The sequence below is a fragment of the Mobula birostris genome, chromosome 16 (assembly GCF_030028105.1).
Source record: "Mobula birostris isolate sMobBir1 chromosome 16, sMobBir1.hap1, whole genome shotgun sequence".
Lineage (NCBI taxonomy): Eukaryota > Metazoa > Chordata > Chondrichthyes > Myliobatiformes > Myliobatidae > Mobula > Mobula birostris.
The window spans coordinates 72974335-72992861 of record NC_092385.1 but is presented as its reverse complement, the minus strand read 5'-3'; the positions used below and the strand labels follow the sequence as shown (position 1 = coordinate 72992861).

At 41.9% G+C, this 18527-nt stretch overlaps 1 protein-coding gene across 3 annotated transcripts in view; it reads left to right on the top strand.

Moving 5' to 3' along the window:
* LOC140211220 (interferon-related developmental regulator 2-like) overlaps positions 1-18527 on the top strand; it is a 46578-nt gene that overhangs the window by 4240 nt on the left and 23811 nt on the right. For 2 of the 3 annotated variants that reach the window (XM_072280833.1, XM_072280832.1), the window contains 3 exons: positions 15507-15617; positions 17701-17785; positions 17889-18013. In XM_072280833.1, the coding sequence (XP_072136934.1) occupies positions 15507-15617; positions 17701-17785; positions 17889-18013 (321 nt within the window). The remainder of the gene's footprint in view (positions 1-15506; positions 15618-17700; positions 17786-17888; positions 18014-18527) is intronic. The other variant, XM_072280834.1, reaches the window with a different exon arrangement.

Genomic DNA, 18527 nt, shown 5'->3' with positions numbered 1-18527 from the left:
AACCTCTGCCTCTATCACTATTTTGGATCCTGTTTGCTGAAATGCCTTAGATGCCACGTGTTTTAACTTTCTAGACGAGACAAATGTGTAGAGTCTTGTTAAAGTCCAAGTGTAACACATCTATCACCTTGCTATCATCAGTTTTCTTAGTAACCTCAAATAAAAATTGACTTGGTCAGATTTCTGATGCACAAAAACTTGATGACTCTCCCTAATCAGTCTTGCTTTTCCAAGTGATTGTAAAACCCTTTCTCCTCCCTCCCCCCCCAGTAGTAATGCTACAGATACAAGGCTCACTGGCCTTCTCGAACATGGGAACAACATTTGCTACCTTCTGTTACCTTGGCTGTGGATAAAAGTGATGCGATCTCCTCCATTGCTTCCCACAGCACACTGGGATAGATTTTATCAGGCCTCAGGATTTGTCCACTTTAAAATGCGCCAATATGTTCAAGACTCGCTCTTTACATCTTACATTTTCCAAATTGTAGCATAGATCTTCCCTAACATTCCATCATCTCCATCCTTTTCCCTAATCAATACCGATGCAAAACATTCAGGAAATCACACATTTCCCCTGGCTCTGCACGTAGACTTGCCTTTTGGTTCCAGAGGTACCCTTTCTCCCTAACTACCTTCTAAATCATTTATTAAGTATTTTTATATTCCTATTGATCAAGTCCCTTTTATGTCCCCCCTTTTCCCTCCTAACTGCTTTCTTGCGATCTTTTACTATTTAACTTTTAAAAGCTTCGCTTGTCAGAAGCTGTTTATCACCCCCACAGCTGCTCCCAATCTGCTTTGGTCCTGTCTTAAGCTATTGAAATCAGATTTCCCCCAATTTTACAGCCAAATCCCTCCTGTCAATATGTTATGCATCTCTCCAAGTCAGAACCCCAGAAGTTTATTTGTATTGATCTTTGAAACATTTATGGAAAATTGATAAATATGAATTTATCATACTGAGTTTACAATTTAAAAATCAAACAACTTTATTAAAGCTCAAAATAAATTTATTATCAAAGCACATATATGTTACTTTATGTATCCCTGATTCATTTTCTTGCGGGCATTCACAGTAAATACAAGAAACCCAATAGAATCAATGAAAGACTTCATCCAACGGGACAGGGAATGTGTAAAAAGCAACAAACTGAAAATACTAAAGAAAAGGGAAGAAAAAGAAATAATAAATAAATAGGCTAGCAATAAATATCAAGGACATGAGATGAAGAGGCCTTGAAAGTGAGTCGATATGTTGTGGAAACAGTTTAGTGACATGGCAAGTGAAGTTATCCCCTCTGGTTCAAAAACCTGATAACTGAGAGGTGATACTTGTTTAATTCTGTAAAGGATGCTTCTTTTAATTAATTTTCATGGTTACAAAGTAATCTTGCTTATTTGTCACTGCAAAGAAAACCCTTGTGCTGTTTCTTGTGCACAATGTCCACAAATGCTTGCCAATGTAGTATTTTATTTTTAGCTTCTATACTGTTAAGGTTCTTCACATCTCCCTCTCATTCCCCACTTAGCATGCAATATAGATTTTTTTCTGTCCTTTAGAAATGCAAGTTGTTTATATGCATGGAATAGTTCAGTAGATAGGAATATGCAAACATTTATTATTTTTTTCCCAAGCTGTTGGGTTTTTCTTGAGGACAGGACTATTAGCATGCTGTCTGTGATATTAGAATCTTGAAGATGTGACTCATTTGGAACTTTGGAACTTTACCTGCACAGCTATTAGTAATATTCCTGAACTGAAACCCCCAAATTTTGTTTGAATACTTTTTATGGACCAGCTGCTCCAATTTTGCTTTGTTGCCAAATTTGTTGAGACGATCCAAATTAATTTCAGTTTACTTCAAGAATGCGCGTTAAAGATTTTAATCCCAGGGAACTTAATGTTGGAAAGTTTTACAAAAAAAAAGATAAATTTCTCGTTTTACTAATGTAGTTTGCATTGATGTATACTATACTCTGTATACTATATTTGGGTGCCACGGTAGCAAGCAGTTAGCACAACACTATTACAGCTCAGGGCATTCTGCAGTTTGGAGTTCATTTCCGGTGCCAATCTGTAAGAAGTTCGCCCTGTGGATTCCATGGGTTTTCTCCAGGTCCCCTGGTTTCCTCCCACAGTTCAAAGATGTACCGGCTAAGTCATTGTATAGGGTCCCATGATTAGGTCAGGGTTAATCAGGTTTGTCGGGGGTTGCTGGGGCAGTGTTACTTTGTGCTCTATCACTAAATAAATATTCTGTTGCAGCAAAACATTTAAACAATATAACAATATTTTTGGGCACCAGTTTTGTAGGTGAGTGTCACGTAACCATTTCTACCTTTACTGGTCGAATGTACCTGTCAGTCCAGCAATTGATAGAGTGTACATTCCAAAATGGAATGAAACTGCTCTAACCTGTGGCAGCCTGATAATTGTATTCAGTTCCTCTCTCTATCACACATGAATCTGCTTCACTCACAAGGAATGCCTCCACTTGTACGTGGAAAGTAACCACGGAAATCAAAAATTATCAATGCCTAATTATGCCATGCTGTGAAGAGGAAAGACCAATTTTTTTCAAACTGGACGAGATAATAACATAACATTCAATATCCTGGGGTTCTGTTGATCCAAAATTCAACTAGAACAATCACAAATGCTGTGGTCACAAGAGCAAGCTAGAGGTTAGGTGTCCTGTGATAATATGATGGCATCTTTCTACTTTTTTAAAATACGAGGACTGCTATTTAACAAAAGTATAAACTGAGTAATATTAGGCCAGTTGTTTTAACTTGGATGACTGGCAACTTCTTGGAATCAGTTCTGAAACTTCGCGTTTGAAAATTCACAGATTATTCAAGGGCAGTTAATGAATTAATGGTGGAAAAGCATTTTTCCCCCTTCCTTTTCACACTTTGTATTGATTAAATTACTGCATGTTACATATTGGGCAGCACATTCCTCTGAAGCAATATTTCAGCTATGTCCAAATATGATTTTTACAGTTTTCAGATTACCATTCGGCTCTTAAATGTTAAATTTGCAAATGAATAAAAATGATTTTGATGCATACCTTTGACTTGCAGATTTAGTTTTGCCTGCTATTCTGGTTTCTACTTGTCTAGTCCATTCATACATTGGTATAGCTTTTTTAATGTTGATCACAAGGCCAGTTTTTCTACCACTTTCAAACTCGTTATTTTTAAGCAGAAATATCAAGGAACCTAACACTTAGCTCCATGGATTTTTTCTTGAAACAGCTTTATAGTCACAAAAAGTATCTGCTAATCATTGTATTTGTTTTCTTCCCATGAAAGAAAGTTTCTTCCCAAGTCAGTATCATTATAAATAACACAATGATGACTAGTACTTTTCCCACTATTTTTCCTGCTAACAAGTCTATCCTTCTCTTTCTTTAACTCTGTGGTGCAATGAGAAAAAGCAAAAAAGAAATGGATATCTGGAAATCTGAAAGCTAGTAGTGTTATTGTTTATTGCCTTTGGAATTGGATGAAAAAGGAAGAAACGGTGCTTCAGTTACATAGGGCAACGGTAAAGCCACATCTGAGGCATTGTGCATTGGTCTCCTTATTTAATGTTATCTGTTTTTCGAATTTCGTAATACAGCACAGAATAGGCCCTTCGAGCTGCATACCACCCAGCAACATCCTGATCTAATCACAGGACATTTTACCATGACCAATTAACCTACTAACTGGTATATCTTTGAACTGTGGGAGGAAACTGGAGCACCTGGAGAAAATCCACATATTCCATAGGGAGGATGTACAGACTCCTTACGTAGGAATTGAACTCTGAATTCTGACGCCCTGAGCTATAATAGTGTCATGCTAAACACCTTGCTGCTGTGGGCGTTAATACATTGGAAGAGTTCAGCTAAGGTTTCCCAGACTAATTTCTGGAAAGGCAGTCTACCTTATGAGAGAAGGTTGAACTGTCAAAGATTGCATTTGCTGGAGTTGAGAAGAATGAAGGTTGAAGTATTTGAAGCATAGAAATTTTAACAGGGAGTTCAGAAAGAGCATGTTTTCTCTGGTGGAAATATCTAAACCAGGAATTCCAAACCTGGAGTCCACAGACCCCTCGGTTAATGGAAGGGCTCATTTTGTTAACAAGTCTCTTAGTGGTGTGGAAACAGCCCCTTTAAACAGTAAATAAGTAAGGGGGTCAAACTTTACTGCAGGTAGCTGCCAATGCTAAGTTGTGGTTAGAATCAGATCAACTTCTTATCAAATGGCGCAGCAGGCTTGGGGCTTGTGGCCCAGACTACTAATTTGTGCTTGTTATAACTTTGATCTTGGTATTGAGAAACTTGTATTGTTTCCTTTTGAAGACCAACTGCACTTGAAGATTAGCAAAGTTAGAAGTTTGTTCACTGAGATCTACCAGAATCCTATTTTCAGAAATTCTTGCCGTCTGATCTGATTGTGTATGCTCTGAAATGCTGGAGGAACTCAGCAGGTCAGGCAGCATCTATGGAAATGAGTCAACATTTCGGGCAGAGACCCTATGAGATCCTTATTTGAGGATGTTTCATCGGACATACATAAAACAGTGAAACTCAGTACAGGCCCTTCGGCCACAGTGTTGTGTCGACATTTTAACCTAATCTGAGGTTAATCTAACCTCTTGCTTCTACATAGCCCTCCCATTTTTCTATTATCCATGTTCCTATCTAAGAGTTTCTTAAATGCCCCTAACGTATTATCTGCCTCTACCCATCAACCCTGACAACAGGAATTCTGCAGATGCTGGAAATTCAAGCAACACACATCAAAGTTGCTAGTGAACGCAGCAGGCCAGGCAGCATCTGTAGGAAGAGGTGCAGTTGACGTTTCAGGCTGAGACCCTTCGTCAGGACTAACAACGAAGGGTCTCAGCCTGAAACGTCGACTGCACCTCTTCCTACAGATGCTGCTTGGCCTGCTGCGTTCACCAGCAACTTTGATGTGTGTTGCATCAACCCTGACACACCCTCACTCAGCACCGTCCGTATAAAGAACTTAACTCTGCCATACCCCCATACTTCCTTCCAGTCACCTTAAAATGACACCCCTGGTGTGATCCACTTCCACCCTCAGAAAAAGTTTCTGGTTATCCACTCAATCTGTGCCTCTTGACTTGTACACATCTATCAAGTCACCTCTTATCCTCCTCTCCAAAGAAAAAACTCCTAGCTCACTCAGCCTAACCTCATTCAATGTGCCCTCTGATCCAGGCAGCATCCTGTCAAATCTTCTCTGCACCTGCTGTAAAGCTTCTATATCCTTATAGTGTGGCTACCAGAACTGAACACAAATTCTATGTAAGCAACACACATCAAAGTTGCTATTGAACGCAGCAGGCTAAGCAGCATCTCTAGGAAGAGGTACAGTGGACATTTCGGGCCGAGACCCTTTGTCAGGACTTACTGAAGGAAGAGCTAGTAAGAGATTTGAGAGGGGGAGGGGGAGATCCAAAATGATAGGAGAAGACAGGAGAGGGAGGGATGGAGCCAAGAGCTGGACAGTTGATTGGCAAAAGGGATATGAGAGGATCATGGGCCCAGGGAGAAGGAAAAGGGGGGGGGGGAACCCAGAGGATGGGCAAGGGCTATGTGTGGTCTTACCTGGTTTTCAAAATTACCTTCTGGCTCATGAATTTAATCCCCGACTAATGAAGGCCAAATCGCTATGCACCTTCTTAACCACCCTATTAATTTGCACAGCAACTTTGAGACCTCTGTACCAACTTAAGTTCCAGACATCATGATGTGTTCTATAAGTGGCATCTTTTTTATTATATCTCTGCTGATTTCCTTTCTCTGTGATTCTTTTAAGCAATCAAGTACTGTTTTTGTGATGAAATGGAAATTTCTAAACCATTCCATTGTCGTGTTCTGATGTCAGGGGCATGCCTTGATCCCCTTCAGAACATTGTAACTACATAATAACTTGCTTTTAAGCATTCTGTGTTTCCAAGTATCTGATTTCAGCCCCAAATCTTTCGGGAATATTAATTAAAATATTTCATGAAAGTGTAACTTTTTGACAAAATTAAATTGAATAGCTGCCTGGCACAATCCAATAGAGAAAGAGGTGCTGTATTTTAACAAGGAAGCAGCATCTTAAAATCAATTAAATTTGCAAAGTGAAAAAACAGTATTATAAATATATCCTTCTGAATAATCGGGACTAAAAACACTATTGATGTTCTGATGAATGGTGTTAGCTGAAAACATTGACTGTTCCTTTCCCTCCATTGATGCTGCCTGGCCTGCTGAGTTCTTTTAGCCTTTGTGTGTGTTGCTGATGGCTATACAAATGTTCCATTTAAATCAAGGGTCCCCAGCCTTTTTTGCACTGCGGACCGGTTTAATATTGACAATATTCTTGCGGACCGGGGTGGGGGGGGGGGGGGTACGGTTGCCAATGAACAAGAGTAGCAGTCAAATGCGTTGTTTACCCAAAAGACTGCAATGACCATGAAGCCTTGCGCAGGCACCAGTGCACATTCGCGTCGTGACCTGTCGATCTCTCCCCCCCCCCCCCACGCCCAAGCAAATCCTTTTTGGCGATTCTGTTCGTGGGGGTGGGTGTTAATCACTACCGGAATATAGGTGATAAGTGGATAATACACTCAATTTTGTTTCTAAAAAGGTTTATCTAACGAATTTAATATTAAACACAGAGCACATATTTTCCTCGCATGGATATAATTAAAGTCAATTATCAGGGAAGCTTGAAGTGTTGAACGAACTTCCAGTAGAAGTGGCAGAAGCAGATTCGATATGATCATTTAAAGAAATATTGGATAGGTATATGGACAGGAAAGGAATGGAGGGTTTATGGGCTGAGTGCAGGTCGGTGGGACTAGGTGAGAGTAGCGTTCGGCACGGACTAGAAGGGGAGAGATGGCCTGTTTCTGTGCTGTAATTGTTATATGGTTATATAGGTCACTTATAAGTCAATAGCATCATAACATTTTAAGTAATATTTGGATATTAAATGCGCAGCACATATTTTCCCCGTATGAATTTATAAAATCATTGCAACACACCAATATCGCTGAATCAGTGGGAGCCCTGGGCTTGTTTCCCTGCAACAACACCTTCCTATCGAGGGGTGATGGGAGACATCGATACTCGAAGGGGGTTCCTGATGTCCAGTCTATTCCGCAGTTTAGTTTTTGTTGCATTCATTACAAAAAACTCCGCAGAAAAATGTTGGAAATGGAAGCAACGTTTTCATTGCTTTCGTGGCTATCTCAGGATATTTAGCTTTGACTTTGATCCAAAGTGCCGACAGAGATGTTATGTCAAACATACTTTTCAGCCCGTCGTCATTTGCAAGCTCGAGGAGTCGATCGCCTTCCCGCCCTGACACGGATGACTCGCGGGTCATGACCTCGCATGTGTAATGGCTGATCAGTGGCCGTGACAGGGAATGAAGAAGGGTGCAGCTGACCAAATCATATTGCTTCCTTGCGGCCCGGTAGCGCATGCTCTGCGGCCCAGTACCGGTCCATGGCCCGGTGGTTGGGGACCGCTGATTTAAATCATCCCATAATTAGTAAATTTTTTCATTAATCAGAAAACAAGTGAAAGGTTTGTTAAATGATTAAAAATAATGTTGTTAAAGAATAACCATAGAATGAATATGAGTAAGTTACCTGTATCTTCCGGCCTGCAGGTTGCCTCATGTGCCTAAGATTATGTGCAAGATTATTAGAAGCACATTATATGGGCTAGAAATACAGGTGCTATTACTGAGTACTGTTGAAAGAAAGTTCTTGTGTTGCGAGGAAATTTAAACCAACAATTTTTTAAAATCTTTAATCGGAATGGAAGGTTTTTGACTTAATTTGTATATGATTGCTTCAGTTTTAAAAAGGTTGGATAAGAAAGGTTGATAAAGAGTGACTTTGAGTCATAAAGGTGTCATCTATGAATATGAAGTTCTACGGATGCACATACAATATTTTTATGTATTCTCTCATACTATCTCCAGAGGCCGAAACCTCCCTGCCCAGTCACACAAGTAGAACTTGTGCAGGACTGGAGAGATTCCTGTTTTTTAATGAAAATAAACAGGGCACACTTTTTTTTTAAAAAAAGTGAAATTTATTTTCAGCTCCTATTCAAGTTTTGAAAAATGAACCATCAAAAGGTGAGAGGAGCCAAGTTGGTCAGTGAATTTGTACATTTTTTTCAACACACTTAAGTAATTGCTTCTTCATAGCTGTCAAAAATATCTTTAGATTCAGTAAATCATTTCTTTGTGCAAAATTTCATGTCTCTAGCAGACTTTCAGTATTATGTCACTGTGATTTAGTGGATATTTCTAGGTACTTCATATACAAACGTTTCTTCCTATAGGGGGTGGCACAATGGCACAGACAACAGTCTGAGTTTAATCCTGATTGCTAGTGCTGACATAGTGGGTACAATCTCACTGGCTGTCCACTCGGCTTTGGATCAGCTAGATAATAGTACAGGTTGAGTACTCCTTATCTGAAATCCGAACACTTCTGGCCGCAGACATCTGGGATGAAGGGTATTCAATCTGTAATACCTATGTCAGACTGCTGCTTACTGAGCACATCTCAGTGCAATCATACCCTTAGTTCTAATGTCAGACTGCTGCTTACTGAGCACATCTCAGTGCAATCATACCCTTAGTTCTAATTACAAGCTCCAAAACTTGGACCTCTTTACCTCCCTCTGCAACTGGATCCTTGACTTCTTCACCAGGAGATCACTGTCTGTGGGATCAGAAATAACATCTCCTCACTGACAATCAACACTGGCACACCTTAGGGATACTTGCTTAGCCCACTGCCCTACTCTTCCTATACCCACGATTGTGTAGCTAGGTGCAGCTCAAATTTGCCCACGACTGAACTATTGTTGGCAGAATTTCAAATAGTGACGAAGACCTATACAGGAGCAGGATAGATTAGCTGGTTAAGTTGTCACAGCAACAACCTTGCATTTTGCGTCAGTAAAACCAAGGAATTGATTGTGGATTTCAGGAAGAGGAAGTCAAGAGAACACCACCAGTCCATGTCAAGGGATCAGAAATGCACAGTGACAGTTTCAACTTCCTGGATGTCAAAATCTCTGAGGATTCTGGGCCCATAATATTGATGCAAATTACAGAAAATGTGTGCGTGTGTGCACATGTATGTGTATGCAAGTGTATATATGTATTGCATAATTAAATATAAATTATTGCAAAAGCAGAAGTAATAAAGTAAGATGGTGTTTCTGGGTTCAATATCCATGTAGGAATCAGATAGCAAAGGGGAAGAAATTCCTCCAGATTTGCAGAGTTTGTGCCTTCAGGCTTCTGTATGTGTGAAGAGCCATTGAGATTGCATCTGCCATAGATCTATTGTAGTGAAAGGCAAATTGCAGTGGATGTTGGTCCTTGCTAAGGCAGGAGGTGATTCTAGCCATGACCAACCTCTCAAAGCACTTTATCACTCAGATATTTCTTCAGGGGTTTGATCGGGGCACAACTGCGCAGGTGCGTAGACGTCAGCCAGTGAGAACAGCTAGAAGAGTTTAAAAGAAGACAGCTTTATAGAGCAGGCATCAGAGTAGAGGGAGACAGAGTACGAAGGCTTTGACTCAACGGGCTTCGGTGATAATGGGTCAAGGTGAGGTAGGTTATGTGTGTAGATTACAGGTAAGAAGTATGTGTGTGAGGCTGGTGTTCTGTGCTCGGTGTCAAATGTGGGAGGTCTGGGAGACTCCCAGCCTCCCGGATGGCCACATCTGCGCCAGGTGCGTCGAGCTGCATCTCCTTAGGGACCGCGTTATGGAACTGGAGATGCAGCTTAATGACCTTCGTCTGGTCAGGGAGAGTGAGGAGGTGATAGAGAGGAGCTCTGTCGGGGGTAGTCACACCAGGACCTGGGGAGACAGATAAGTGGGTAAGAGTTAGGAGAAGGAAGGGCAGGGGTCAGGCTAGAGAGTATCCCTGTGGCTGTACCCCTTAACAATAAGTACTCCTACTTGGGGGGGGGGGGGGGCGGACTGCCTACCTGGGGGAAGCAACAGTGGCTGCGCCTCTGGCACAGAGTCTGACGCTGTGGCTCAGGAGGGTAGGGAAAGGAAGAGGATGGCAACAATGATGGGCAACTCTGTAGTTAGGGGCTCAGACATGCAATTCTGTGGACGCAGGAAAGAAGCACAGATGGTAGTTTGCCTCCCAGCTGCCAGGGTCCGGGATGTTTCTAATCATGTCCACGATATTTTGAAGTGGGAAGGAGAACAGCCAGAGGTCGTGGTACATATTGGTACCAATGACATAGGCAGGAAAAGGGAGGAGGTCCTGAAAGCAGACTGCAGGGAGTTAGGAAGGAAGTTGAGAAGCAGGATCACAAAGGTAGTAATCTTGGGATTATTGCCTGTGCCATGTGACAGTGAGCATAGGAATAGAGTGAGGTGGAGGATAAATGCATAGCTGAAGGATTGGAGCTGGGGGCAGGGATTCAGATTTCTGGATCATTGGGACCTCTTCTGGGGCTGGAGTGACCTGTACAAAGAGGACAGGTTGCACTTGAATCCTGGGGGACCAATATCCTGGCGCGGAGGTTTGCTAAGGCTGTTGGGGAGAGTTGAAACTAGAATTGCTGGGGGCTGGGAACCAAACTGAAGAGACGGAGGAAGATTAGATTATGAGGACACTCAGTCCTCGTTTATTGTCATTTAGACATGCACGCATTAAAAAATGACATAATGTTCCTCCAGAATGATATCACAAAAAAAGGACAAACCAAGACTAAAACTGACAAAACCACATAGTTATAACATATAGTTACAACAATGCAAAGCAATACCATAATTTGATAAAGAGCAGACCATGGGCACGGTAAAAAAAAAGTCTCAAAGTCCCGATCGACTCATCATCTAATGCAGGCGGCAGAAGGGAGAAACTCTCCCTGCCGTGAACCTCCAAGCGCCGACAACTTGCCAATGCATTGGAAGCACCCGACCGCAGCCGACTCTGAGTCCATCCGAAAACTTCGACCCTCTGACCAGCCCCTCCGATACAGCCTCTCCGAGCACCATCCTCTGCCGAGCGCTTCAACCCCGCCCCGGCTGCCAAGCAACAAGCAAAGCCAAGGACTCGGGGCCTTCTCCGGAGATTCCGGACCACACAGTAGCAGCAGCAACAAAGCAGGCATTTCAGAAGTTTCTCCAGATTTTCCTCCGTGCTCTCATGTCCGTCTCCATCAAATCAGGATTGTGCATGGCACCCTACCTGACACATAACAGACATCACCACCAGAGTGGCCGCTGCGTCGCGTCGCCATCTTCTCCTCCCGCCGGTTTGAGGCGGTTGGCTCACAAACAGAGAAAGCTTGGAGACAGTGTGAGAGGGAGGATAGGCAGGTGATAGAGGAGGGATGTACTCAGACTGATTGTTTGAGATGTGTCTATTTTAATGCAAGGAGTATTATGAACAAAGCGGGTGAGCTTAGAGCGTGGATCAGTACTTGGAGCTATGATGTTGTGGCCATTACAGAGACTTGAATGGCTCAGGGGAAAGAATGGTTACTTCGAATGCCAGGCTTTGGGAGTTTCAGAAAGGACAGGGAGGGAAGCAAAAGAGGTGGGGGTGTGGCATTGTTGATCAGAGATAGTGTCACGGCTGCAGAAAAGGAGGAAGACGTGGAGGGATTGTTTACGGAGTCTCTGTGGGTGGAAGTTAGGAACAGGAAGGGGTCAATAACTCTACTGACTGTTTTTTATAGACCACCCAATAGTAACAGGGACATCGAGGAGCAGATAGGGAGACAGATTCTGGAAAGGTGTAATAACAACAGGGTTGTCATGGTGGGAGTTTTTAATTTCCCAAATATTAATTAGCATGTCCCTAGAGCGAGGGGTGGAGTTTGTTAGGTGTGTTCAGGAAGGTTTCCTGGCACAATAAGCCTACAAGAAGAGAGGCTGTACTTGATCTGGTATTGGGAATGAAACTGGTCAGGTGTCAGATCTCTCAGTGGGAGAGCATTTTGGAGATAGTGATCACAATTCTATCTCCTTTACCGTAGCATTGGAGAGCGATAGAAACAGACAAGTTAGGAAAGCATTTAATTGGAGTAAGGGGAAATATGAGGCTATCAGGCAGGAACTTTGAACCATAAATTGGGAACAGATGGTCTCAGGGAAATGTACAGAAGAAATGTGGCAAATGTTCAGGGGATATTTGCGTGGAGTTCTGTATAGGTACGTTCCAATGAGATGGAAAGGATGGTGGGGTAAGGAACCATGGTGTACAAAGGCTGTTGTGAATCTAGTCAAGAAGAAAAGAAGAGCTTATGAAAGGTTCAAAAAACTAGGTAATTATAGAGATCTGGAAGATTATAAGGCGAGCAGGAAGGAGTTTAAGAAAGAAATTCGGAGAGCCAGAAGGGGTCATGAGAAGGCCTTGGCGGACAGGATTAAGGAAAGCCCCAGGGCATTCTACAAGTACTGTATGTGAAGAGCAAGAGGATAAGACAAAAGAGAATAGGACCAATCAAGTTCTGACAGTGGAAACGTGTGTATGGAACCGGAGGAGATAACAGATGTTCTTAATGAGTACTTTGCTTCAGTATTAACTACAGAAAAGGATCTTGGTGATTGTTGGGACGATGTTCTGCCCTTATTCAAGAAAGGGAGTAGAGGTAGCCCAGGAAATTATAGACAAGTGAGTCTTACTTCAGTGGTTGGTAAGTTGATGGAGAAGATCCTGAGGGACAAGATTTATGAACATTTGGAGAGACATAATATGATTAGGAATAGTCAACATGGCTTTATCAAAGGCAGGTCGTGCCTTATGAGCCCGATTGAATTTTTTGAGGATGTGACTAAACACATTGAAGAAGGTAGAGCAGTAGATTTAGTATATGGATGTCAGCAAGGCATTTGACATGGTATCCCATGCAAGGCTTATTGAGAAAGTAAGGAGGCATGGGATCCAAGGGGACATTACTTTGTGGATCCAGAACTGGCTTGCCCACAGAAGGCAAAAAGTAGTGTAGACGGGTCATATTCTGCATGGAGGTCGGTAACCAGTGGTGCGCCTCAGGCATCTGTTCTGGGACCCCTACTCTTCGTGATTTTTATAAATGACCTTGATGAGGAAGTGGAGGGATGGGTTAGTAAATTTGCTGATGACACAAAGGTTGGGGGTGTTGTGGATAGTGTGGAGGACTATCAGAGGTTACAACGGGACATTGATAGGATGCAAAACTGGGCTGAGAAGTAGCAAATGGAGTTCAACATGGATAAGTGTGAGGTGTTTCATTTTGGTAGGTCAAATATGACGGCAGAATATAGAATTAATGCTAAGTCTCTTGGCAGTGTTGAGGATCAGCGGGATCTTGGGTCTGAGTCTGTAGGACACTCAAAGCTGCTGCGCAGGTTGACTCTGTGATTAAGAAAGCATGTAGTGTATTGGCCTTCATCAATCATGGGAATGAGTTTAGGAGCCGAGAGATAACGTTGCACTTATAATTACACTCTGGTCAGACCCTACTTGGAGTACAGTGCTCAGTTCTGGTCGCCTCACTGTAGGAAGGATGTGGAAACCATAGAAAGGATGCAGAGGAGATTCACAAGGATGCTGCCTGGATTGGGGAGCATGCCTTATGAGAATAGGTTGAATGAACTCAGCCTTTTTTCCTTGAAGGGACAGAGGAAGGTAAGTGACCTGATACATAAGATGATGAGAGGCATTGATTGTGTGGATAGTCAGAGGCTTTATCCCAGGGCTGGAATGGCTAGCATGAGAGGGCATGGTTCTAAAGTGCTTGGAAGTAGGTACAGAGGAGATATCAGGGGTAAGTTTTTGCGCAGAGCGGTGAGTGCGTGGAGTGGGCTGCCGGCGACGGTGGTGGAGGTTGATATGATAGGGTCTTTTAAAAGACTCCTGAACAGGTACATGGAGCTCTGAAAGATAGAGGGCTATGGGTAACCCTAGGTAATTTCTAAGGTAAAGACATGTTCGGCACAACTTTGTAGGCCGAAGGGTCTGTATTGTTCTGTAGGTTTTCTATGTTTTTCTGGTTTCTATATAAGTGCTACTGGGCGATAGTTATTAAGGCAGCTTACACTACTTTTCTTGGGCACTGGTTGTATGAGGCAGTTGTGTGACTTGAGAACAACACAGCTAGAGGAGCTGCTGCAACACAGCTGCAATCCTGACCTCCACCACTATCTGTGTAATTTTGTGAGTTCTCACTGTGACTTTGTGGACGTGCTCCCATATGCCAAAGATACAGAGTTTGGTAAATCAATTACATTCAATAAATTGTCCCCATTATGTAGGTGAGTGGTAAAATCAGACAGTTGATGAGAAAATGGGGAGAATGATTATTGTAAATGTGTGTTTGATATTTAATGTTGACCTGATGGGCTGGTTTCCATGCAGTGTGCCTTCAGTCTTTTGGAGCCATTGTAAGGAATGTATTGAGACAGCAGCAGTGGTGGCTCAGTGGAGACAAGGTGGATTGTGTGTGTGTGTGTTCATCTGCTGACTGCTGAGAGCTTGTTCTTGCCAACAAGCATCCTTACACTATCAATCTGCAGAAAATGTCACTCACGTCTTGAGCTAGAGAGTAAAAATCAGAAGGCAAAAAGTTGACCTAAGTTCGTTCCACTTCTATCATAAGTAATCAATCATTAAGTGCCAATCATTTATGAATGGTTTTAATTAAATTTATTTTTGTCATCTGGCATATAAGGGAGCATATATTTTAGAATGTATTAAGGTTCAAGTTTCCTTATCATTGAACTATACATTGAGTACCCATGAATGCAGCCAAATGAAACGGCGTTCCTCCAGGACCAGGGTGCAGATATACACAGCACAAGGCACATGTAGCCCATCCAAGATAGCAGTAAACATAATCATACAAAATAGCCCCAGTCTCTGAGTGACATATCCTGCTCTCCAGGATGGCTACAATAGGCAAACCACCGGCATGAGGCCTAGTCCACGTCACAACTGAGACCACAATGCTCCCCTGCAGTCAGTCTAACCAATAAATCAATTAACAGGGTTTGTAGTATTCTACATTAAAGGGGGGGGGGGAACTCTTCCACATTACAGCATTTTGTGTGTTTATCTCAAACATCTGAACATATTCAACATGTAATAAATTGCAAATGTGAGAAAATCTGCAGATGCTGTAAATCCAAAACAACAAACACAAAATCCTCAAGGAGCTCTGCAGCTCAGGCGGCATCTATGGAAAAGAATAAACTTTTGATGAAGGGTCTTGGCCCAAAATGTCAACTGTTTATTCCTTTCCATAGATGCCTGACCTGTTGAGTTCCTTCAACATTTTGTGTGTGTCGTTTGTAATAAATTGTAGAAGAATCATCTATGGTTGGCATAAGAAGTAGGTTTTGTTGTGATGCACAAAGCAGAGATGCATGTTTGATATGGCACTGCTGCACTGCAACCTCAGTATAAAGACTGTTGCTCATTGTACTTCGCAGGAGGACGGAATGGAGCTAAAGGGGAGACTCAGGCCAGTGATGATGATCTTGCCAGTGAAGTACTCAGTCATTACAGCAGTACCAGTGACACTGCCAGTGTTCCTGAGGAAGGTATGAATGAACTGTATTTCTGATGTATCAGATGATTAGAAGTGTTGTGGCACCTGGTATTAATGGTCTTTTGGGAAAGAGTGTGTGTATATGTGTGTTACTTACAGACATGTATCCAACAAGTGCATTGCAGGATTTTGATTAAGAAATGTGGGGGTGAATGGGGTTTCTTTACTGGTTGACTATTTGGGCTTATTATATACCACTTACCAGCTGGTGGCATAGTGGCATCAGCGCTGGACTTCGGGGCGAGAGGTCCCGAGTTCGAATCCGGCTGGCTCCTTTGCACGCTCCCCATCCGTGCCTGGGTTTAGTGTCAAGCTAACAACTCAACCTCGTTTTAAAAAAAAAAACAACCTGGAAAGGGATGGGCTCTGCCAGGTTTCAGATGCCCAAGACACGCCGTACGATGAGCATACCAAAAGGCTTGTCATGACGGTGCCCCAACACACACATATACCAATTAATGGGTACTTATGATGATGAAATTCACATTGTATCAGCTTAGATGTATCATTTTGCTAGCAAGACTAAATGGACATTTTTCTTTTATGTTTTTGTTAAGGTCATGTGCTAATACAGCTTAGTTAAGAGAGAAAAGGATAGGTTTAGTAATTTGATCATTTGCATTGAACCAGCCTTGTAGACAACAATCTTAAGAGTTACTTCTCAGTCTGAAGTTAACACTTCAAACTTCATTCTATTTTTCATTGGTTCCTCCTTGTCATAATATTTGCTTGGAATAGGATTTGCATTCTTTCTTAATTTGTAGTAAAAGTCCTTTAGGTAAGCTCTTCTCTCTCCCCCTCCTCCCCCCCCCCCATGCCTTTTGGAGAATGCCTAAAGTCTAATACAGTTGGCCTTCCTTATCCGTGGGTTCCGCATGTGCGGATTCGGAAAATCCGGAAGTTCTCTCTCCAGTACTTCTTGCTTGAGCATGAACAGACTTTTTTTCCTTGTCATTATTCCCCAAACAATACAGTATAACAACTATTTACGTAGCATTTACATTGTATTAGGTATTATAAATAATCTAGAGATGATTTAAAGTATATGGGAGGATGTGAGTAGGTTACCGCGGATCGGGATTTTAAAAAATGGAGTTCTCTTACTAAGTAAGTCGGAACAGGTACATCCGGTATTATTTAGCGTCAGTTAGTCAAACGTTTGTCTTAGTATATAGTATATATTTTACCTTTTTATGCATATAAAACATTTAAGAAATGTATGTATTTCAATAATTAAACCACTGCGTTGCTTAGTAACAATTGTAGCTTTCATCAGGGCGGGGCCTTTCTTGCTTTATCCTTTAAAATTGTTCCAATCGTTGACCAACTGTAACCTAATGCCTTTCCAATGACCGATGGTGTTTCACCTCTTTCCGATCGCTTTATTATTTCCACTTTATTTTCAATCGTGATCGTGATTATTTTCGTGAACAGAAACACTGCGGATTCAGAGCTCCGCCGGGTCCTAAAGTCCACCGCACTGAGACAGGTTAAATAAGGCCCGGCGCTCCACTGGGTCCTAAAGTCCACTGCACTGAGACAGGTTAAATAAGGGACTTAGCATCCGCTTTTTTTGGTATCCGCGGGGGGGTCCCAGAACCAATCCCCTATGGATAAGGTGGGCCGACTGTACTTGTGTGCCCTAATAAGTTGGAAATTGGGACTCACAGTGCTAGGAATAGAATTGCCTTAACCCATTCATTGTTGAGTTAAGCCATTCACACCTGATGCTATCCTCTGATCGTAACTTCTCTTACCACAATTGTGCTTGACTTTATTTTCCCTTCTCTCGATGCTAATTAGATCCTCCCTCTATTGAGGGCCTTCATCTCACAGATTTTGTAGCTGTTGTACAGTTGTTAAGATTATTGGATTGTGTGGGTGAGTAGTTTGTTTAAAGTGGGACACCTGAATAAAATGTTTGAAAGCTATTGATCCAGTTTCCCTCAGCAGTTTCTGTATAGTTTAAAATACTTTTTCTGCTCTTGGGCTGTTCCTACAATCTTCCTTAGAATTTCTAAATGGGTAAGGGTAAAGTGATAAATGGTCTTGTTTGCTTTCTTTGCTTTTCTTAGGAAATGAAGCTATTAATGTGCAGATGGCTCAGGAGGAAGCAGAGGATAAGTTGAAGGAATGTATTGATAATACAATGGACAAAAGGTAAGGAACGCATCACAACACCACAGTTATACTTAGGATTACATAGTTAGAATCCTGTGGTACAGAATTTTGTTATTGTTACTTTGATCTTTTTTGTTTACAGTGCTAAAACGAGACAAAATGCCCTTGAAAGTCTCAGGCTGGCATTCTCTTCCAAAATCCTATCGGACTTTTTGGTGGAAAGGAGAGTCACTATCACTGACTGCTTGGAACGTTGCTTTAAAAAGGGTATGTGCGCCTTTAATCTAAAATTGAGGTTACAGTGTCCTCAGCCTAAGTAAGTAGCTGTTTGTTCTTTATTTGCATTGCTTATAATTATCAGAATCAGTCCTGTATTATACTCCAAAGTTTCACCTTCAATGATCGGGTTAATCCTTCGTTCCATTGAACTGAAATTTGCCTTAAAATAAAACCACAAAATGCGGCAGCTGTGGGTGGCGTGGTAATGTAACGCTATTACAGCTTAGCGTCGGAGTTCAATTCTCTCATCTATAAGGAATCAGTATGTCCTTGCCATGGAATGCGTGGGATTTCTCCAGGTTCTCCAAAGACATACCAGTTAGTAGGTTAATTGGTCATTGTAAGTTGTCCCATGAGTAAGCTAAAGTTAAATCAATGGTTGCTAAGTTGCGTGGCTTGAAAGGCCTTTTCTGTGCTGTTTCCCAGTAAATAAATAAACAAACAAATGTATTGTAAGTTAAATTGGATTTGTGGAGAGTAAAAAATAGTGGTAGTATTTTGG